The sequence below is a fragment of the Gorilla gorilla genome, chromosome 9 (genome assembly GCF_029281585.2).
Source record: "Gorilla gorilla gorilla isolate KB3781 chromosome 9, NHGRI_mGorGor1-v2.1_pri, whole genome shotgun sequence".
Classification (NCBI taxonomy): domain Eukaryota; kingdom Metazoa; phylum Chordata; class Mammalia; order Primates; family Hominidae; genus Gorilla; species Gorilla gorilla.
This window is the reverse complement of record NC_073233.2, coordinates 125,770,558-125,793,101: the sequence shown is the minus strand read 5'-3', so window position 1 is coordinate 125,793,101 and position 22,544 is coordinate 125,770,558. Positions and strand designations below refer to the sequence as shown.

Sequence of the window (22,544 nt, the reverse complement as noted above, 5' to 3'; positions counted from 1 at the left end):
TCTCATGACATAGCAGCTTGCTTTTTCAAGCCAGCAAGGGAGAAAATTCTCGAGCTCCAGCCTGCAAGATTGAGTCTTATATGATATAACACCATCATCTGAGAGCTGTCCTTTTGCCACTTTTGCCACATTCTGTTGGTTAAAAGTATGTTGCAGCTCCTGCCAGTATTCAAAGGAAAGAGATTACTCAAAGCATTGAACACTAGAAGGCTGGAATGACTGGGGATCGCCGTAGGGTCTCTTGCCACAAAGGTGAAATGAAAACATTTCCAAATAAACAGAAACAGAGTTTCTAACGAACAGATCTTCATTAAAGAAAATTTTGAAAGATGTTCTTTAGGAATAAAGAAAATGGCATGAAGGATGACTAACGTTCAAAAACAGTGGTGAACAAATCAGTACATATGTTGTAAATTCATTATCTATTGCTGCATAGCAAATTACTTCCAAACTCAGCAGCCTAAAACAGCAAACGTTTGATATTTCACACAGTTTCTGAGGGTATGGAATCAGGGAGAATCTTCAGTGGGTGGTTCTGGCTCAAGGTCTTTCATGAAGCCGGAAGATCTGTTTCCAAGCTCACTTATGTGGTTCATGGCAGGCTGTATTTCTTAGGAGGCTTTTGGAGTGAGGCCACCACATGGGCCTCTCCACAGGGGTGCCTGAATATCCTTAAGACATGGCAGCTAGCTTGACTCAGAACAAGCAATCTGAGAGGGAGAGAGAGAGAGAGAGAGAGAGAGAGAGCACGCAAGAGGCTGTGTTGCTTTTTATAACCTCGTATTGAAAGTGACGTACCATTACTTCTGCCATATTTTACTGGTCATACAGACCAACCCTGGTGCAGTGTGGGAGGGGACTGTACAAGGATCTGAATACTAGGAGATACTGGGAGCTGTCTTGCAGGCTGGCTACTACACACATGGGTGAATCCAAACAAACATAGTTTTCATGAAGTACAAATATTAGTATCTATTTTATAGAATTTTAAAAAGAACTGAAATATTCTCCAATAACAGCATATGTATCAGGAAGGGGATGATTTGTATTTTTGTATTTTCAAGGAGGGTATTCTGCCTAATAACTATTATAAGTATTAACTCTGAATTTTTTTAGTCTTTTTTACATTGAATACACGTGGAAAAATTACAAAGATAACCACTAAAAGATTAAAATAGTTTCTATAATTTCTAAACCAGTAGAGGGAGAAAAGGAATAAGAAAAAAAAAAAATCACTAGGCTAGGGGCAGTGGCTCATGCCTGTAATCCCAGCACTTTGGGAGGCCAAGGCAGGCAGATCACCTGAGCCCAGGAGTTCGAGACCGCCCCCCAAAAAAACAAAAATAAAAATAACTAATCCAGAAAAAAGAAAGGGCAAGGAAAGAAAAAGAAACAAGCACATTCCTATAGGGAAAAAACAGATGGCAGAAAGCAGACCAACTATATCAATAGTCACAATAAGTAAATTAAAGGGGGTAAATTTGACAATTAATACAGAAAGCCTGACAATACGGAATTTTTCAAAAATCCATCTCTTTGCTGTTTATAAGATGCACACACAACACATAAGGACACAGAAAGGTAGAGAGCAACATAGGATTTAAGACAGGGAGGATCACTACATAATTCTAAAAGACCCAACTCAGAGGACAGTAACAGTTTTAAACTATCTGTTAGAATATTCTAAGAGACATGTTATCGGCCAGCTTCAGGTCTGTTCTGCCCACACTCAGTAAATCTCAGTAAATCAATCACTGTGACACAGATTTTGCAAAACAGAAAAGATTTATTCAGAAGACCACCAAGCAAGGAGGCCGGAGAACGGCTCTCAAATCCGCCTCCCCAAAGATAAGGCTTAGGGATATTTACTGTTAAGGGAAGTGGGGTGGTCTGAGGCATAGGGAAAGGTGATTGGCAGTGGGGAGAAATGAAATGGCAGATTCATTCTGAGCAAGCGTAGTCAGGGTTTGTGGCATTCCACAGGACATGTGTACAGGAAATGGTGGCGTTAGTGTGACCCAAGGGTGGAGTTTTTAGCCCTCTGATGTCAAAGGCTACCCTTCGGGGCACTTGCACACGCCCAGTTGAAGGGTGGGTGGTCTCATCCTGTTTGAACTGAACAGGAGCTAGCCCAAATTCCTGAAAAACAACTGAAGTAACCATTACCAGGGTGACCTATGAATGTTATCTGTAAAGTAACCAGTGAAGGTTAAGTTTCAGCATGCAGTGGCGAGGCCTTCAGCTACCAAGGCCTTCAGCTACCATGGCCTTCAGCTTCATGGAAAAAGGAAAAAAATAAATAAAATATAATAACAAAAAGCAAGCGACCAAAAGCAAGCAGTGCAGGCAGACCTGATCAGATTAACCCGTCGGTTTCAAATATGGGGATACATTTATAAATCCTTCCACTTAGTGGTAGATTTTAAAGTGCTGATCTTGATTTTTGGTAGGATAAACAGTCAAAAAAAAAAAAAAAGAAATTTAAACACAGTTGATAATCTTAATTTATAGGCATATAGAACTTTCTTCCCAACCATGAAGGAATTCACAATTTTCCAAGCACATAGGAAATATAATTCTTTTAATAACTGACCATGTACTAGGTCATAAAGCAAGTCTCAACACATTTCAAGGCATCTGTACATCATACAGACCATGTTTTCTGACCTTGGTGCACTTAACTTAGAAGTCAATAACAAAAGCAAATAAAAATCACTATATATTTGGATATTTAAAACACACACTTCTTAATGCATAGGTAAAGCAAGAAATTGTAAGGAGGTTTAAAGTATACTGAGAACTAAACAACAATCCAACTATGATGGAGTACTTTCACCCCCTTACAGAAGCTTTGAAGTGTGGTTATTGATTATTGTTTAGTTCTTAGTATTATACTTTAAAAGCACTTAGAGGGAACATTGCAGTCTTAAATGCTTATACTGGAAAATAAGAAAAGCTAAATATTAATGAACTAGGTATCCAACATAACAAGATAAACATAAAAAAGAACAATGGAAGAAACCCAGAGATTGTTTAAGGGCAGAATTAAGAAAATTTTAAAACATACAATAAAAAGGATTAATAAAACCAAGAGTTGGTTTCTTCAAAAAAACTATTAGCATCGTTAAACCTCTGGTGAAACTGACCAAGAAGAAAGGGAGTTGTCACAAGTAACATTAGGAATGAAAAAAACAGGCATAACTTTATGGCAAAACATTTGAAAGCAGAAAAGGGAAAATTCCTTTAAAAATTATAACTCACTAAATTTATTAAAGAAGAAATAGATATGTGGAGAGTGCCATAACCATTAATTAATTGAATGGGCCATTTAAGATCTTCCAACAAAGAAAGTCCCAAGCCCGGATGATTTTACAGGTTAGTTCCACCAAACACTCAAAGAACAGATTATTCGAATCTTCTGCAAACTCTTCCAGGGAGCTAGCAGGAGAGTGGACACTTGTTCTGTGAGGCCAGTACTGCCATCCCCCAACCAGGCAAGGTTAATACAATAAAATAAAAACTGCAGACCAATCTCACTCATGCACATAGATGCAAAAATCCTAAACAAAATGTCAGTAAGCCAAATCCATTTGTTTATTAAAAAAAAAAAACACATTGGTTTCATTTCAGAAATGCAGGGATGATTTAACACTTGATAATCCATACATATGATTTACTTCATTGGTAGATTTAAGGACAAAAACCATAGAAATAGAACACTCGTTCATAATTAACATAAAACAGAAACATCTTGGAAACCAGGATTAGAGGGGAACTTTCAAAGCATTAGAAAAACTCTATTTAAAATCAGTAGTAAGACTGTGTGTGAGTGTGCACGTGTTGTGTGCATGTGTGTTTGCTATTGTTTTTATTCTGCATTTCACTGGAATTCCTACCCAGTGCACTAAGACAAGAAATAGAAATAACCATAATGAGATACCATCTCACACCAGTTAGAATGGCGATCATTAAAAAGTCAGGAAACAACAGGTGCTGGAGAGGATGTGGAGAAATAGGAACACTTTTACACTGTTGGTGGGACTGTAAACTAGTTCAACCATTGTGGAAGTCAGTGTGGCAATTCCTCAGGAATCTAGAACTAGAAATACCATTTGACCCAGCCATCCCATTACTGGGTATATACCCAAAGGATTAGAAGTCATGCTGCTACAAAGACACATGCACACGTATGTTTACTGCAGCACTATTCACAAAAGCAAAGTCTTGGAACCAACCCAAATGTCCAACAATGATAGACTGGATTAAGAATATGTGGCACATATACACCATGGAATACTATGCAGCCATAAAAAATGATGAGTCCATGTCCTTTGTAGGGACATGGATGAAGCTGGAAACCATCATTCTCAGAAAACTATCATAAGGACAAAAAAAACAAACACCGCATGTTCTCACTCATAGGTGGGAATTGAACAATGAGAACACATGGACACAGGAAGGGGAACATCACACACCGGGGCCTGTTGTGGGGTGGGGGGAGGGGGGAGGGATAGCATTAGGAGATATACCTAATGTTAAATGACGAGTTAATGGGTGCAGCACACCAACATGGCACATGTATACATATGTAACAAACCTGCACGTTGTGCACATGTACCCTAAACTTAAAGAATAATAAAATAAAATAATAAAATAAAATAAAAACTATAATTTTCTTAAAAAAATAGAAATAAACAGTGTGAGAATTAGAAAGAAGGAACAATATCATTTAAAGATGATATATCTACAGAGAAAACCCAAAGGCATCTCTAGGTAAGTTATTACAAATAATTCGGGAGTTTAACAAGATTATTGGATTTAAGATCAATATGTAAAGATCAGTTGCTTTTCTCTCTACCAGCAAAAATTAGAAAACACACACAAGGTGACATTGAAAGCAGCAATAAAAATGATAAGGCACTTAGGAATGAATCTAACAGAATGTGTGCAACACCTGTATGAAAGCATTTATGGAACTTTATTGAAAAGGACCTAAACAAATCAAAAGATGTATTTATAGACAGGGGACTCAAGATCAGAAATATGTCATTTCTCCCCAGGTTGTTCTATAGATAGGTCCATTGCAGTTCCCATGAAAATCCTAACAGTTTTAGATGAATTTGAAAAGCTAATTCTGAAATTTGAGAGCAAAAAACCAAGAATAATGAAGACATTCCTGAAGAAAGAGGAGGAGAGGGAAGAGGAGAAAAAAAGATGGGAGCTTCTCTTACCACATGGCAAGATTACTATGAAGCTATCATAATTGAAACACAGTAATTTTAATGCAGTACAGACAAATTGACCAATAGACCCAAAGAGATAGCCCAGAAACTGATGCACACCAAATAGAAGTCAGATATGTGACAAAGGTGGTATAGCCCATCATGAGGAAAAGGGGAGGCAGTCTGCCCCTGGAACCAGGTTACAGTACAAGTTATCATTATGGGAAAAAGTAAAACTAGACGCCTACCTCACACCATACACAAACATCAGTTTCAGATGTCAAATAGATTTAAATGTAAAAGACAAAACCTTAGGGTTTTTAGATGAAAACTCTGACCTCAGGGTGAGAAAGGATGTCTTAAGACACAAAAATCGCAGCATTCAAGTATGTTAGGATTAAGAAATTCTGTTCAACAGAAGACAATTTTTAAAAGTGAAAAAATAAGCCACAAACTGGAAGGAGATATTTGCTATACTTAATGACAAAGGTTTAGTATTCAGAATAAGAAATTAACAACAATAATAATGTCAACTCACTTGGAAAATGGGCAAATGGCATGAAAAACATATCATTGATGAAGAAACAGGAATGACAAATAAACACGGAGAAAAAAGTCCAGCTCTATTACAGTGTAATCACATTAAAGCCATCTTTTACCTCTAGATTGGCAAAAATGAAAATATCTGACAACAGAAAATATCCACAACAGGTTGTAGAGTAATGGGGACAGTGATATGCAGCTGGTGGGATATTATCATGGAGATGACCACTGTGGAAACAATTTTAAATCATTGTGTGAAGTGGACAGTTTGCATACTATACAACCCAATGAATGACTTCAGTCCTAGGCTCATGTCTAGAACATAACTGTTCAAACTGCCGAGTGTGACCCATTAAGGAGCCTGGAAATGTTTTTTGTAAAGAAACAGAATAAAATAGAAAATAAACTATCTCATTCATAGTAAGTATTATTTTGTGATAATTGCTTCTGGTTACATGAATATGTGTTATGCTGGGTTGCAATGTAAAATGTATTTCTTATGGGAGTGGTGATCAAAGAATCGAAAAACTGTTTCCTCAGAATTCTTGCATGTGTGCCCTGAGCAGTATGCACAAGAATGTCCACAACTCTATTTGTAATAGCATAAAATTGAGGGGGAAAAAGAAACAGACATCCACTGGCAGGAGACTAGAGCAATACATGATCATTTACCTGCACAATGGAATATTACACCACACTGAAAATGAATGCACTATAGCTAAATGTAATAAGTCAGTGAACCACAGAAGCATAATGTCGGACAGAAAAAGCAAGTTTCAAAAGACTATAAACATGATATCATAATTATAAAGTTCAAAAAAGCTACACTAAGCAACATAATATTTAGATATATGTACGTGTTAAATATATTTTTAAGACAAAGAGCAAGGTGAATATCCATACAGTGGAATATTATTCAGCCATAAAGAGAAATAAAATATGCATACATGCTACAAGGTAGATGAACCCTGACAACATTATGCTAACTTGAAAGCCAGACACAGAAGTCCATGTATTTTATTATTTCATTTATGTGAAATGTCCAGAGTGGGCAAACCCATTGAGACAAAAAGTAGATGAATGGTTTCAGGGTTGAAGGGAAGGGGAGTCGGGGGTGACTGCCGATGGATACAAGTTTCTTCTTGGGATGATGAAATGTCTTGGAACCCGAGATTGGTGACGAATGCACAAGTTTGTAAATGTTCTAAAAACCACTGAATTGTACAGTTTAAGATGGCAAACTTCCTGATGTGTGAATTGTATATTTTAAATTGTGGAAAGAACACTTACTATGAGATCTACCCTCTTAACATATCTTGAAGTGTGCAATTCAATATTGTTAATTATGCTGTACAGTGTTAAACAGCAGATCTCTAGCACTTACTCATTTTGCATAACTGAAATTTTATATCTGTTGATTGGCAACTTTTTAAAAGAAGAGCAAGGGAATGATTAAAAATACATATTTTCAGCCAGGCGTGGTGGCTCACGCCTGTAATTCCAGCGCTCTGGGAGGCCGAGGCGGGTGGATCACCTGAGGTCAGAAGTTTGAGCCTGACCAACATGGTGAAACCCTGTCTCTACTAAAAATACAAAAAATTAGCTGGGTGTGGTGGTGCATGCCTATAATCCAAACTCCTTGGGAGGCAGAAGCAGGAGAATCGTTTGAACCCGGGAGGTGGAAGTTGCAGTGAGCCGAGATCGCACCATTGCATTCTAGCCTGGGCGACAGAGGGAGACTCAGTCTCAAAATAAATAAATAAATAAATAAAAATAAAAATATATATTTTTGGGATACTGGCCACCTCTGGGAGAGAGGCAGGGGGATGGGGTGGAGGGAAATAGAGGTCACTGCAGCAGTCTTTGTAAAGCTCCATTTCCTAAGCTGCTGGTTTATGGTTGTTTCTATTATTACTATGCCTCATTATATGTGTATGTTACATATATTTTTATACATATAAGATACAGTGTAGCATTCAAAGGAAATACAAGTGTGAAATGAGACAGCATTAAAAGCAAATTACCACCTTTTGATAAAGGCTTTTTGAATCAAGGTTTGGGCCTTGACGTGGCTGTGGATGCAGTCGTTCTGACCCCTGGTGGCCGAGAGGTGAAGTGCAGTGGCGGCTGCTTGCTCAAGGCCGGAGGAAGGTAGTGACCGTGCTGGGGGCAATCAGGGTCTTGGACTGGACGGATGTCCAGGGGTTCAGGCCACTGCCAGTTTCACCCCACATGGAAAACAGCACCCAGCCTTGGGCTTTCCTGGTTCAGGAAAAGCCTCTCTGTCTCCTCTCTGGCTCTTAACCATGCCCCTTTAAGCCCAGGAATGAGATGTGTGTCCTGCCATTGAAATCTATCCCTGGGTGCCACCTTTTGGCCCTGCCTCCTGCTTCCACCAGGATAGCCCACCTGGGGCCATCCACCCAGAGACCAGGACTGATGAGCTCCTGAGCAGAGACCTCCGCATCCTCTGGGGAAGCAGAGGCTGGGGTGCTGAGGCTCGTGGAACCAGCCTTCAAACTCCTTTTGTTGAATCAAACCACCTTTCTGGAGGATTCTGAACCAAAGCCTGTGGGAAGAGCTGACTTGGGGACTTTTGAGGTGGGATGTGAAGGGTACCTGAAGGAGGGCTGTCAGTGCTTCAGGGCCCAGGAAACCACAAGTCTCCTCTCCACCCAGCTGGCTGGACTAGAGGGACATTGGTTTACTGGCCCCATTTAATCTGATATTAAGAAACATTTCTGACGGGGTATTGGCTGTCAGAATGAACTACAGATGGCCACAGAAGGCCTTAATGAACTAGAGATGGCCACAGAAGGGTGGCCTGGAGAGAAGGACACAGATGAGATCACCAAAGTCACGTCCCAGAGGCAACGTGGTGGAGGAGTTACTATGCTGGGTTAGGATCTAGGCCCTGCTACTCACTCTGGTGCATGTCAGCCTTGTGAAGCTTCAGATTCTCGGCCTGCGTTAGTTGTAGTGCTTGCTAATTGTACTAACTCAATTGTGCCAATTGAATTAATACATGCAGAGCATTCTCTAAGAGTCCAAGAAATGTCAACTGGTGGTGGCTCACGCCTATAATCCCAGCCCTTTGGGAGGCTGAGGCAGATGGACCACTTGAGGTCAAGAGTTCAAGACCAGCCTGGCCAACATGATGAAACCCTGTCTTTACTAAAAATACAAAAAATTAGCCGGGCGTGATGGCACACGCCTCTAATGCCAGCTGCTCAGGAGGCTGAGGCAGGAGAATCGCTTGAACCTGGGAGGCGGAGGTTGCAGTGAGCCGAGATCATGCCACTACGCTCTAGCCTGGGCAAGATAGCGAGACTCTGTCTCAAAAAAAAAAAAAGTCAACTGCTTGTGCTTAGGTTGTTTGAACCCTCACCAAGTCATGAGTGCAGAGCAAAGCTGGGGATTTGGCTTGGCCCCTGGTCAGGCTGACGCTTGGAGCTGACGGATGGAGGCTTCTTAGCCAGAGAATCATTTTTTTCTCCCTCTGTCCCCAGACGCCATGGAGTTGGTGCTGGTCTTCCTCTGCAGCCTGCTGGCCCCCACGGTCCTGGCCAGTGGTAAGTACCCCTCTGGGACCTGGCTGTGACAAGATGACAACCCTGTCCGACCCTCTCTGCTGGAAGGTTCTGGGCCCCTTGGGACATTAGGGCTGGGGGACTCTCAGGTTCTTCATGTCTAGTCAGGGGCCTCTCCCTTCAGTCAGCAGAGAAAGTCGTGGAGGTGGCAGCTATTTATTCACAGACCTCAACACAGCCTGCCCCCTTGCCCCCTAAGGGTCCGGCAGGGAGTAGTTTTTAAGCCCCGCAAGCTCACTGCGCCTCTGTGGACTTGTGGCCTGAACCCTGGGATTCAGACCTGCACATCAGTCTCTAGACCATATTAGCAAGTGCTGGCCTCGTGCAAGTCATATGTCCTTCCTTGGTCTCGGTTTCTCCGTGTGTCACAAGAGGAAAACTGACCCTGCCTTCTGGGAATGATGTAAGAATACAAAGGGGCAATGAATGTGGGTGTTGCATGACTCAGAGCCTCACTGAGGTTCGATGCCTTCACTGACCTCGGCCCTCAGGGTTCCCCTAACCCCCTAACTGGCAGGCCTGCCCTACCGTGCACCTCTAGGCATCTCTGCTTAATGGGCCCTGCTCCTCTTGAATTCCTTTGTGGAGACTGAGGTCTGTGAGGCAAGGTTAGATATTTGGGAACCAGGTTGTGTAGCTTTCTTTCTCTTGACCAACTGTTTGTTTTTGCAGCAGCTGAAAAGGAGAAGGAAATGGACCCTTTTCATTATGGTGAGCGATGGCAACCGTGGGTGCAGGGGTCAGGGGGAATGCAGCCCTGCCTGGCAGGAGGGGTGGGGGGAACAGACACCCTCTCCCTGGCCCCTTCCTCTCTCACCCTTGGTTCCTTTGGCAGATTACCAGACCCTGAGGATTGGGGGACTGGTGTTCGCTGTGGTCCTCTTCTCGGTTGGGATCCTCCTTATCCTAAGTAAGTTTGTTCTTTTGCTCACTCTGTTAAGAGCAATGACTGAGGCTGCTAAGCAGGTGGGGACAGTGTGAGAGCCTGGTTGGTCCCTCTCCTGGAGAGGAAAGGAGGCTGCCTGCCCTCCATGTTATCTTCACGACCCAGTAGAGTGCTGGGCACATAGTAAGTGCTCAGTAAAACAGTGAAGCGGGAACAAAGAAAATGTCATATGACAATGAGCATAGATAGGAACGAGCAGGGTGGCTTCCCAGTGCCGTGTCTATAGGGCATGAATGGGGCAGTCACGGAGGAAGGAGACAGGTGCTGCCCTAGTGTGCCAGGGATGTGCCCCCGAGTTTGTTGTTCCCACATGAGCCTGATGTGCACAGATCCCTCTTTACTCACATGATCAAGAGGGCTGTGGGGGTGTAGCCATTCCAGCTATAGAATGTATTTCCTTTGCCCCAGAAGAAGCTACCCCATCTGAGGGCCACTGTGTGCAGCTGTGCAAACTGTGCACTGCCCAGGTCTAGGGGGTGCCATTTACATAGTCCCACAACCTGCACAGACCCTTGGCCCTGCTGTGGCCAAGCCAGGAGCATGACCTTGGATGGTTTCTTTGCTTTTCAGGTCGCAGGTGCAAGTGCAGTTTCAATCAGAAGCCCCGGTAAGGATGCCATGGCAGTGACCTTCGGGGGGTGATACTAGGTGGGACAGGAAGGGACCCCTGGTGTGTGACCCCCAAATGGGCATTCTCTTGGATTCTTGTCTCGGAGGCAGAACGTGTGTGTTGGGACATAGGGCTGGAAGTTTGAGGACTGCCAAGTAGACTCTGGGGCAAAGGAGAGGTCAAAACAATGAAGGTCAGCCCATCCTGTCTCTTCTGATCTATGTGGGGGACGGGGAGTGGACAAGAAAGTACTGGAACCTTTTCTGGAGGCCCTGGGGACAGTTGAGCTTGGGAGAAGGGAAGCAGAGGGCTTCCTGGCCTCTCTTGATGCTCAGGTCCTCTCTACAGGACCTGCGACACAGTCCCCACTTGTCACCTGTTCATGAGGCTCTTTGAGCTGAATAGACACTTGGACCTTCTTTCTACTCCCACATAGAGGTCATACCCCATTAATTTACTATAATAGCCAAGGGTAGCTTGGATCCCAGAAGTCCAAAGCGTGTGGCAGGACACACCCAAGCCCCCATGTGGCCCTAGCCTCCCCTTCCCATGAGGGCTGACATTGAAGGGTACCTGTGAGTTCCCTCCGAGTCTGACCCTTCAGTCCAGACCTTTCCCTCTGCCCCATGTATCCCACAGCAGAGTGAGCTCCAGCCCCTCAGGGCACTGGGAGGAGCCTGACCACAGGCGGCTGTGCCCCAGTGAGGAGCAGAGCGATGCTCTCTGGGTCTGCCCTGGAGATCTCTGATGGAGCTGTGTGTCTCTTTCTCCTGCAGGGCCCCAGGAGATGAGGAAGCCCAGGTGGAGAACCTCATCACCGCCAATGGTAACTGTCCATGACCACCTGCCCAGGTGGAAAAGAGGGAACAGAGAGACCCCTCTGTGGCTCAGGAAGGGACTGTTGCCAGGTGCATGGCCTCACTACAGCCAGCCAGACATGCTCCCGCAGTGCCAGGAGAGTGGGTCTCCAGGGCCTCTGCAGCATTGCCCCCTCACTCCACCAAACAGGCTACTACTAGTGTCACCTGCTATTTACAGAGCATCTGCTTGTGCCAGGCACAGACCCCATATCATTTAATGTGCACACAGCCCTGTGAGATAGGCATCACTGTCCCCATTTTGTAACCGAGGGACTGAGAGAGGTTACCAGGTTCCTGTAAGCAGCAAGTAGCAGGGCCAGGACTGAACCCAGATCGTTCTGACTCGAAATCCCATGCCCGTCACCTCTTTGCTCCCCCAGAGTCAGGCAGAGACACGGTTGCTGTTGGGGGTGGCCCACGGGGATGAGGAGTCTATACGCTATAATCCATTCTGGTTTTCCTTCCAGCAACAGAGCCCCAGAAAGCAGAGAACTGAAGTGCAGCCATCAGGTGGAAGGTGAGATGCTCACTGCCTGGATTGGCCCCTGTCGCCATCACCGTCTGCATCAGGGCCTGGACAGGGGTTCAGGCGGGAAGGATGGGGCTAGCTTTTGCAGTGGGCACAGCTTTTATTATGGGCCCTGCCCTGCGGAGCCTTCAGGAGTCTGAAAGGGGCTGTGAGAGAGACCAGGACTAGAAACACCCGAAGTGTCCCACACACATGCATGCCAACACCAGGAAATGGGGCTTCCACACAGCCCACTGGTCGAGTGCATAGGGCGTCATCCCAGGTGCAACATGGGGAGAATTAGAGTTAGTGAAATGCTCCTAATCTCAAAGTAGCATAAAGATAATGGCTTTCCGTGGTGACTCAGAAAGTACTTTAGGGCCACTTTTTTTTTAAACACCTTATTATGAAACTTCCCAACCCTACCCAAAAGTAGAGCAAATAGTATATGATCCTTCCCTCTCCACATTTAAGTGCACTGATTTTAGTATCTATTTCCATTGTTCATCGTAGGGGGCACAGGAGAGTAGTAACTGGCAAATGCTGTACAGTTTTCAGAGTGCAGCCACACACACAGACTCACTCGAGTCTGCCAGAAAAAGAGGATGGGACAGGTGGGGTTTAGCCCATTTTATAGGTGAAACCAAGATGAGAGGGAATAGCCCCGTGGAGAGTGACAGCCCGGACTGTGAACTCAGGCCTTTGCAGCTGTGGTTCAGCACCACTGCTCCCCTCCGTCCTGTGCGTCTCGCTTTATGACATGCCCTGGAATATCCTAAGGGAAAAGGTTTGTGTTTTGTCAGCTCACTTCTGCCGTTTTTTCCCCCCATACAAAAAAGGCATTATAGAAAGGTATATAAGTTTATCTCACATTGTAAGTTAAAAGAGGTTTCTGGATGATGAAGTGCCCGATGCACCAGCTTCGACTGTGCGTAACAATATCGCCTGCCTGTGTAGCATTTAAATTCTTTCCTAAGTGCTTTTGCATCCTCATAGCGGCCCGTGATGGGCAGAGCAGGGCTCATTACTCCCGTCTTCTGGATGGGGCTCTCGAAGGCAAGTGATCACCTAAGTGCGAATGGATGAAGATTCCGATCTAGGAGGCAGGTGCCCTTCCTGGTAGCTTGGTGTTCTGTCTATTTCATCCCAGACTGAGAATCTGGGAAGGCTCAGAGGAGGCAGCCTGGAAATGAAATGTCTTTTCATTTTTTTTCCCCAAACTAGTTCTTTCTCAGAAACCTTTTATCCTAAGGCTCAGGACTGTGAGCAACCACTGGGGAGGTCCTGGGTTTAACAATTTCCTTTCCATGTCTGCCAGGCTCCAGCCCACCTGGGAGAGGCTTCTTCTGAGGTTCACCCCTCCCCTGTGTCTTCGTCTCCTTTCTCTGCGTCTCAGACGAGGCTTCCATACCGGGAATTTCAGTGGGCAGGTGCTCAAGGAAGGGAGAGAAGCAGATAAGGATACCAGAGGCGAGCTAAAGTGTTTTTAATTTAAATTATCCTCCTCCTCAGCCTCTGGAACCTGAGGCCGCTGCTTGAACCTTTGGATGCAAATGTCGATGCTTAAGAAAACCGGCCTCTTCAGCAACAGCCCTTTCCCCAGGAGAAGCCAAGAACTTGTGTGTCCCCCACCCTATCCCCTCTAACACCATTCCTCCACCTGATGATGCAACTAACACTTGCCTCCCCACTGCAGCCTGCGGTCCTGCCCACCTCCTGTGATGTGTCTGTGTGTGTGTGTGTGTGAGTGTGTGTGTTTGCTAACTGTGGTCTTTGTGGCTACTTGTTCGTGGATGGTATTGTGTTTGTTAGTGAACTGTGGACTCGCTTTCCCAGGCAGGGGCTGAGCCACATGGCCATCTGCTCCTCCCTGCCCCCGTGGCCCTCCATCACCTTCTGCTCCTAGGAGGCTGCTTGTTGCCCGAGACCAGCCCCCTCCCCTGATTTAGGGATGCGTAGGGTAAGAGCACGGGCAGTGGTCTTCAATCGTCTTGGGACCTGGGAAGGTTTGCAGCACTTTGTCATCATTCTTCATGGACTCCTTTCACTCCTTTAACAAAAACCTTGCTTCCTTATCCCACCTGATCCCAGTCTGAAGGTCTCTTAGCAACTGGAGATACAAAGCAAGGAGCTGGTGAGCCCAGCGTTGACGTCAGGCAGGCTATGCCCTTCCGTGGTTAATTTCTTCCCAGGGGCTTCCACGAGGAGTCCCCATCTGCCCCGCCCCTTCACAGAGCGCCTGGGGATTCCAGGCCCAGGGCTTCTACTCTGCCCCTGGGGAATGTGTCCCCTGCATATCTTCTCAGCAATAACCCCATGGGCTCTGGGACCCTACCCCTTCCAACCTTCCCTGCTTCTGAGACTTCAATCTACAGCCTAGCTCATCCAGATGCAGACTCCAGTCCCTGCAATTGGGTCTCTGGCAGGCAATAGCTGAAGGACTCCTGTTCCGTTGGGGCCAGCACACCGGGATGGATGGAGGGAGAGCAGAGGCCTTTGCTTCTCTGCCCACGTCCCCTTAGATGGGCAGCAGAGGCAACTCCCACATCCTTTGCTCTGCCTGTCGGTGGTCAGAGTGGTGAGCGAGGTGGGTTGGAGACTCAGCAGGCTCCGTGCAGCCCTTGGGAACAGTGAGAGGTTGAAGGTCATAACGAGAGTGGGAACTCAACCCAGATCCCGCCCCTCCTGTCCTCTGTGTTCCCGCGGAAACCAACCAAACCATGCGCTGTGACACATTGCTGTTCTCTGTATCGTGATCTATCCTCAACAACAACAGAAAAAAGGAATAAAATATCCTTTGTTTCCTAGTGGCTCGGAGGTGCTTTCCTTTCTGTGAAAGAACTTGAGTGTTTGTAGGGTCTGTGGAACTTAAAGGGCTAGAGGGAGTCCGTCCATGGTCAGAGGGAAGAGGAAGGACTGGATAGCCAGCCAGGCAGGCACAGAGCCCTGTCAGCTGCTGTCACTGTTGCCTCCTCCCTGCTTCTCTTCCCTCCTTTCCTTTTCTTCCTTCACTTTCCTCTCCTCCTGCTCAGCCCTTCGTCCTGCACCTTCCCGCCATTTCTATTCCTCCCTCCCTCTCTCCGGCCTTCCCAGGCCACTGGGCTCAAGCCACATCCCATAGCAGGACCTGTACATTGCACACCGTCTTGGAGCAAAAAAGGGAGTCACAATGGCTTCTTCAAGTACTCAGTGGCCTGGAGTAAAACATCCTAACATTTCTCTTTGGTCAGTTCTGGGGCCACTACCTAAGGACTTGTAAAGAGAGCCAGGGGTGGTGACTCATACCTGTAATTCCAGCAACTTGGGAGCCTGAAGCAGGAGAATTTCTTGAGGCCAGGAGTTCAAGACCAGCTGGGCAACATGGTGAAATCTTAGCTGGGCATGGTGGCACGCACCTGTTGTCACAGCTACTCGGCAGGCTGAGGCAGGAGGATTGCTTGAACCCTGGAGTTCCAGGTTGCAGTGAACCGTGATTGCACCACTGCACTCCAGCCTGGGCAACAGAATGAGACCTTGTCTCTAAAAAGAAAAAAGGAAGGAAAGGATCAAGGGAGTGACAGGGTGGGTGACGTGGATTGTGAAATACCCCTCCTCTGTGGAGCCTCCCTGGGCATTAGGTAGAATCGAATCCCTTTTTTTTTTTTTTTTTTTTTTTGAGATGGAGTTTTGCTCTTGTCGCCCAGGCTGGAGTGCAGTGGCGTTATCTTGGCTCACTGCAACCTCTGCCTTCTGAGTTCAAGCGATTCTCCTGCCTCAGCCTCCTGAGCAGCTGAGATTACAGGTGCCCTCCACCATACCCAGCTAATTTTTATATTTTTAGTAGAGACGGGATTTCATCATGTTGGCCAAGCTGGTCTTGAACTCTTGGCCTCAAGTGATCTGCCTGCCTCAGCCTCCCAAATTGTTGGGATTAGAGGCGTGAGCCACAGCGCCCAGCCGAATCCCTTTCTTGTGCCCCAATCACACTTGTTTGCTGCCTTTATATTCACACTTCATACTTGGCATCCAGACTGTAGAGACCAGGCAGGTAATGCCAATATGTGAATCTGCTGGAGTGACGATGGGGCATGGCGCCTGCAGTCACCTACGGTGTCCTCCCAAAGACACTCTGACTCAACTTTCTAAAAACCACTGTTGGCCAAACCAACACAGATGTGGGCAGATTCTGCATGGAGGTTGCCCGTGTGCAGCTTCTGCCTCTAGTGTTTTGTGTCTTTATTGATACAATTCCTGGAGGGCAAGGACTGTGCCTGCTCTACAGAAGCCTGGAACATCTTAGGGTCTTGAAAAAAGAATCGACCCCTGGAATGTCTTAATATCTTCCATCTTGAAGCCAGCACTTAAGGAGCGGGACCCTCTGGGCCCACCTCCTTCCAGCCCCAACTTCTAAGACCCCAGTGAACCTGGCACCTGAAGCTATAGCAGGAGACAGAAGCCAGTGCTCCTTGGGGTTTCGATGGGCCTAGGAACCACCACCTTCCCTGCCCAGTGGCCACAGGCCCTGAGTCCGCCTGGATTCCACAAGTTGTTTAGAACCGAAGAACCGCACAGATCCGCTTGCTCGGTGCCTTGTCTACGTGTGCTCTTGCTTCTGCCTTCGGTCCCCCAGGCCTTTGGAAAGACACAGGCTTATGGTAGAGCTCAAGCTCAACCTGTCAACCCAGTGATCATGGCGATTAAAAAATATCTGGTCACAGCAAGACCTGGTAAATGAGCTTATTGTTCGGCAACACTCGTGATACATCAGGGAATTGACAGGCCTTGCAGAAATTTCATAGCGAGGCCAGACTGAGACCCCTAGAGGCCCTAGACATGCAAAGCATTGTGTGTGCCGCCCCCCATACGTTAGTAAAAACAGAACATTATACTTCGGCATAGGAATAAGGAAGTCCAATGAGGAGGTTCTAATTTTTCTCATAATTACGTTAAGAGTAAGGAACGATGGTCAGCATCTCTAGCACATCATCTACAAATGGTTATCCTTACTTTGCCCGCCTCTAAGCACTCACTTAGTTTTCCTCCTAGTAATCCAGCTGTATTCTGAGACTGGTCAGAGATACAATCGTCCTGGTCCAAGTTACACAGCTGGGGGATGGAGGAACTAGGACTTCACCCCGGGCTATCTGTCCATAGTGCTTGTCAGCACATGGCCTAGCCTCCTTCAGCAGGCAGATGCTCAGATGAAGGGACAGTGATCAGATGGCTCCCAAGACTGCACCTGGAGCATGGCTGCCCCTTCAAGACATAAACTAGCTGGACCATGCTCCAAGGAGCCTCCTGTGGGAGTCTAATGGTCTGGAAACAAGACACATGAAGAGCAATCGAAGAAATGATGGTCAAAATAGTAATAATTAAAAAACCGAGCAGCTGAAATTTATGGAGCACTTACTATATGCTTGTCTGAGGACTTCACACAGATGAGCTGGATCAGAACTCAGAGTGCTATATATCTCCGTGAGGAGGGCCAGGAGTGTCCACTCAGCCTCCAGGCATGTGGCACTGGTTTGTAGTTGTGATTTGGTTTAATGAGGCAACGTAGCTTGACTGAATAAGGACAGCTGCCATGCTGTGTCATTTCCCAGAAGGGAATCCCAAGTTCCCTGTCTCAGTAACCTCCGGTGTCCCACACCTTTTGCCTCCCAGTGACTCCCTCCACCCCCCATTCCATTTCGAAGATCTCCATGTCTCTTTGCCTGGAGGTTTTCTGCGTTACTTACCCCTGCTGTAGGAATAGGTCAGTCTGCCTTCTGGGACCCCAGGTGCTGTGGCCCTCCTACCTCTCTGTTTTTTGTTTTCTGTTTTTTTTGCAAGATGTAGATTAGAACTTGCCAAATTGTTCTTGGAAGAGAGTCAGAGGCAGAGTACAAGCTGTAGGGAGCGGTGTGAGGGGAGTGCCAGGCGAAGCACACTCCAAGGTCACCGGGCTGTTGGCCCCTTCCTCTGGGAGGAGGGCCTTACCTTGCTTGGAATCATGGGCTTGGCGGGGAGGCTGGGCAAAGCAGGGGTGGGAGAGCACTCCAGCTCTGTCTGGTTCACCCCACCTTGTTCCTGGCTGCTCTGCCTCACCCTGGGCCCAGCAAGAGAAAGGTCAGGTGTGTTTGCCTGAGCCAGGGGAGGAGCTTTGGAAAAACCTGTCTCCAGGCCACAGAGAAGGAATGGCCACCTCTCTCCATTAGTGTGATTCATTGCTGTCACAGCTGAGCTCCAGGGGGGCAGACTCAGCCGGCTCAAGCCAACCAGCTGTTGATTTGATGGGGCCAGCCCAGCCCCGGGCCTGGTTGCACAACAGTGGGGCACCTGCCAAGGCAATGATGGCAGAGCAGGTGATGCTGTGATCGCATGTCCTGAAGGACCTGGATGGCAGGGACTGGAGGGGGTGGGCCCCCCTGCACTATCCAGAAGAATGGTTTCCTACCTCTGAGCTGGGCTTGGAGGCAGTCTGGTAGAGCCTGAGGCTCAGAACATCCCCGAGGTCCCTTCTGCTCTAACTGTGAGCTTGGAAAGACCCCAGCCTCTCTGTCAGTTTCCTTTTCTGAATAATCAAGTCCTTCCTAGCTTTGGGGTAAGCTGGGCCTCCTGCTCACTGTGTAACCCTGGAAAAGCCACTTAAGCCTCAGTTGCATCACCTATAAAATAAATGCATCAAGATGTTTTCTGTTATCTCACAGGGTCAAAGTGATACAATGGACATCGAAGCACCGTGACAATTCTCCACGTAGCCATTATGCTATAAATGTTGGCATCACTATCCATTTCCTTGTCTCCTCATTCTCTGATGGCAGGGTTCCTCTTGTCTCTGTTAGACTTGGGTTCATGTTCTGACCTGTTTGCAGACCACCTGCAGTGTCCTCTGTAAAATGGGCATCGCACAGCCTGCCTGGCTGAATTGTTGGGAGGCTCTAAGCAGCTCTTTGGAACCACTGAGACCCTGGAATAGGGTGGAATTGCTGCCAAGTGTGGAGAGTGGGCACCAGGCTCAGTGCAGGTACAAACGTTTAACAGCTTACCCGACCTGAGGCCTCAAGGAGGCCACGGACTTGGCAATCTGTGCTATAAATGAAGAGAATGGTGACACGGCCACATGCCGGCCATTCAAGCCATGTCAGTGGCATCCGGAAGGTGGTGGAGGGAAGGTAAGAGTAACCAGGGGTGGGCTTGCTCCGCGAGGTCTTCCCGGAGGTGGTGAGCCTCTCCCAGAGGTGAGAGGGAGTTTGGTTACTGGGAGGAGAAAACCAAGAAAAGCTGGAGAGGAATGGGCTCTGTTGTGGTTCAAGCCTGGACGTGAGTTCTGAGAACAGTCAAGAATGCATTTCTCTCCAAGGTATTCACTGTAGGGGAGGTGGGTCAAATGGGTTTGCCCTTGTCACCAGCTGGTGACCTTGACTCTCAGAGTACATTGCCCTTTGGCAGTTCTCAGAACCTCTGTGCACCATGGCTCAGGCCTTCTTGAAGCCAACACTTAAGGAATGGACCCTCTGGGGCCCACCTCCTTCCAGCCCTGCCTTATAAGACCCCAGTGACCTGGCACCTGCAACCATAGCAGGAGACAGGAGCCAGCGTTCCTCAGGATTCAGGACCTCTGAGTGGGACAAATGGGGCTTGGGAACTGCCACTTTCCCTGCCCAGTGGCCATACGGGTTATGCAGCTGAGGACTGACTTGGGCCTGGGGTCATGGCTTTCTAGGTGCTTCTGGCTTCTGCTTCATTGGAGCCCCTTTCCAGCTGCAAGCCAACACCAGGAGGAACTGATCTGGGGACCTGGAGTTCAAGGCTGTAAACTCCCACAAGGGCCAGAGCCGGCGGAGCTGGAGAACCCCATTCTGGGAAGCTGGTGGTGAGGGCCTTTGATCACCAGGAAAACAGAGGTCAGCTGGATTCCAGCCTATTTCCTCCCTGCCCCACCAACCCAGCAACGACCACCCCAAATGACTGCCCTGAGACTTGGGAGTCAGGAGACAAAAGAGAGGCCTGCCTGGGGGAGACAGGGAAGATGGAGGCCTCGCCACTGAGGGCACAGTCCCATCAGCTGTGACAGTGCTGACGCATCCAGGAGTGGGCACTGCCTCTCTCTACCTCCCAACATCTCCCAGAGCTCTGGGTCTTGGAGAGAACAGGAGAGCACAGCTGGATGCTCCTTTGTCTCCATCCTGGAACCATTAGACAAAGGAGGTTTCTTGGTTTTGTGTGGAGAAGAAAGGGAGGCTGGAGATGCAGGGTGAGTGGTGGCCAGCAGGATCATGCCAGGGCAGGGTGTTCCCAGAGGCCTGCTTTAGAGATCACCGCAACTGGGGACTGAGCCAAGGGAAGGGATTGCTGTGAGTGTTCTTGTCTCCTGGGGGGCGCAGTTCGGAGTAAGGAAAACACAGCCATCATTTTTTAGGGCCTTCTCTGGCCAAACGCTTGACCTACCTTGTCTGTTCCCACAACAATCCTACAAGGTAGGTGTTATTACCCTATTTTACAGGTGGGAGGAGACCCAGAGGGGTGCCCTTGCCCAGGGTCAGGCAGTCCTTAGCAAAGTCTCAGGATGAAAGGGGATTTATGCATGGGTGTGTCTGGCCCTCAGGGTGCCTTGCGTGGAGACGTCTAGGAGGAGAGACCCTCCTGAACTGAGCTGCTCTCAGGAACATGGGCCACAGGTGGAAGGGCCGCGACCTCTCTGCAGGAGAGCAGGTGTCTCAGAGAGGGGTTCCCTGTCCCCAGTGCTAGCTAGGACCCATGACCTGAGCTAGCTGGGGGAGGACAGGAAGGAAGTCTGAGAAGGACTTAAACATGAGTGAAGCGAGAGGGGTGGGACCTGCTTGACTTAACAAATGCCTGGGCTTCCCCCAAAGAACAAACAGGACAATTTCTGAAAATTGCTGCTGGGCTGGAGAAGGAAGGGGAGGTTAGGGGAGGGGTGGATGGGGTGCAAGAGGAGTGAGAGAGAACCCCCTGAGAGGGACTCTGGGGGAGCTGTCAGCAAGGTGAGGGTTGCTGCCTCTGTGAGGGCAAATGGGGTCTTGTGACTCCTCACAGGGCAGGCGACAGCATGGAAGGAGGGTGCCTGAGGCAAGTCCTAGGTCTGCCTGCAGCATGGGAGAAGTGATTTCCCCTCAATCCTGTCCCCATCTTTGTCTGATTTTTGCCTGGGACTGATTCATTCATTTAATAAAACTGGGTCCCACGATGCACTGTTCCAGGCATGGGGGAATGAACAAACAAACAAAAATCCTTGCTCTCCTGGTGCTTACATTTTAGTTGGGAGAGGGACAAACAAGATAAGGGAAATACATACCTTAGTTAAGAACAAGTGCCACAGAGGAAAAGCCAGGCTGAGGCAGTGGGTGTGAACATTTTATACAGGGATGCCCAGAATCGGGGCTTTGAAGAAAGCCCTGAAGGCAGCGTGCGCTGAGCAGCAAGCCCTGTGGAGGCTGAGCATTTAGGAAGTGGGAACAGCCCGTGCGGAGGTCCTGGAGGGTGAGGGGTGTCACGAAGGCCAGTATGGCTGGAGCAGAAAGCAGGGCGGGGAGGTGGGGGACCAGCTCACAGGTGCCTAGAGCCAGAATGAGAAGGGCTTCTTGGCTGGGTGCGGTGGCTCGCACCTGTAATCCCAGCACTTCGGGAGGCCAAGGCGGGCGGATCACCTAAGGTTAGGAGTTTGAGACCAGCCAACATGGCGAAACCGGGTCTCTACTAAAAATATAAAAATACAAAAATTACTGGGTGTGGTGGCAGCTCCTGTAATCCCAGCTACTTGGGAGGCTTAGTCAGAATAATCACTTGAACCCAGGAGGCAGAGGTTGCAGTGAACTGAGATCACGCCATTGCACTCCAGCCTGGGCAACAAGAGCAAAACTCCATCTCAAAAAAAAAAAAAAAAGAGCTTCTTTTTGGGACACACAAAGATTTTGCGTATCATCCGAGCCCTCTCTGAGGATTTTGAGCAGGAGAGGGAGCAACTTTTAAAGGGAGGGGTTTGGATGGGATGGCTTTGGTGTCCTTTCTAGTTGGGCCATCAATCACACCGGGCTCTGAGATAGAGATGCCTTCCTTCACAACACTGGGGGTGGGCAGGGAACAGAGTGTGTATACTGGCGGGGTGGGTGGGGGGGGGATTTGGCTGAGAGCTCCACTTTTCTGGACCACTTAGAATATGTTTGGACCAGGTACCTCTAAGTCTCACCCAGCCCCGAGGTTTGTAAACTTCTCTAACCCCAGCTTGGGGAATTTCCACTCAGCCGCTCTGGGCTGAGTGTGCAGGTTTCCACTTGGGAGCATGG

General features: G+C 47.7%; 1 protein-coding gene across 7 annotated transcripts in view; it reads left to right on the top strand.

The window, feature by feature from the left end:
• The window catches only part of FXYD6 (FXYD domain containing ion transport regulator 6), a 40,429-nt gene extending 25,343 nt beyond the window's left edge, over positions 1-15,086 (top strand). For 3 of the 7 annotated variants that reach the window (XM_055355014.2, XM_004052199.5, XM_004052196.5), the window contains exons 2-8: positions 9,275-9,337; positions 10,028-10,066; positions 10,191-10,265; positions 10,872-10,908; positions 11,688-11,737; positions 12,239-12,288; positions 13,792-15,086. In XM_055355014.2, the coding sequence (XP_055210989.2) occupies positions 9,280-9,337; positions 10,028-10,066; positions 10,191-10,265; positions 10,872-10,908; positions 11,688-11,737; positions 12,239-12,267 (288 nt within the window). In that variant the 5' untranslated portion in view covers positions 9,275-9,279 and the 3' untranslated portion in view covers positions 12,268-12,288; positions 13,792-15,086. Of the gene's footprint in view, positions 1-7,819; positions 7,917-9,274; positions 9,338-10,027; positions 10,067-10,190; positions 10,266-10,871; positions 10,909-11,687; positions 11,738-12,238; positions 12,289-13,791 lie in introns of those variants that run through there. The other 4 variants (XM_055355017.2, XM_055355016.2, XM_019036830.4 and 1 more) reach the window with 4 other exon arrangements.
• Positions 15,087-22,544: the final 7,458 nt, after the last annotated feature.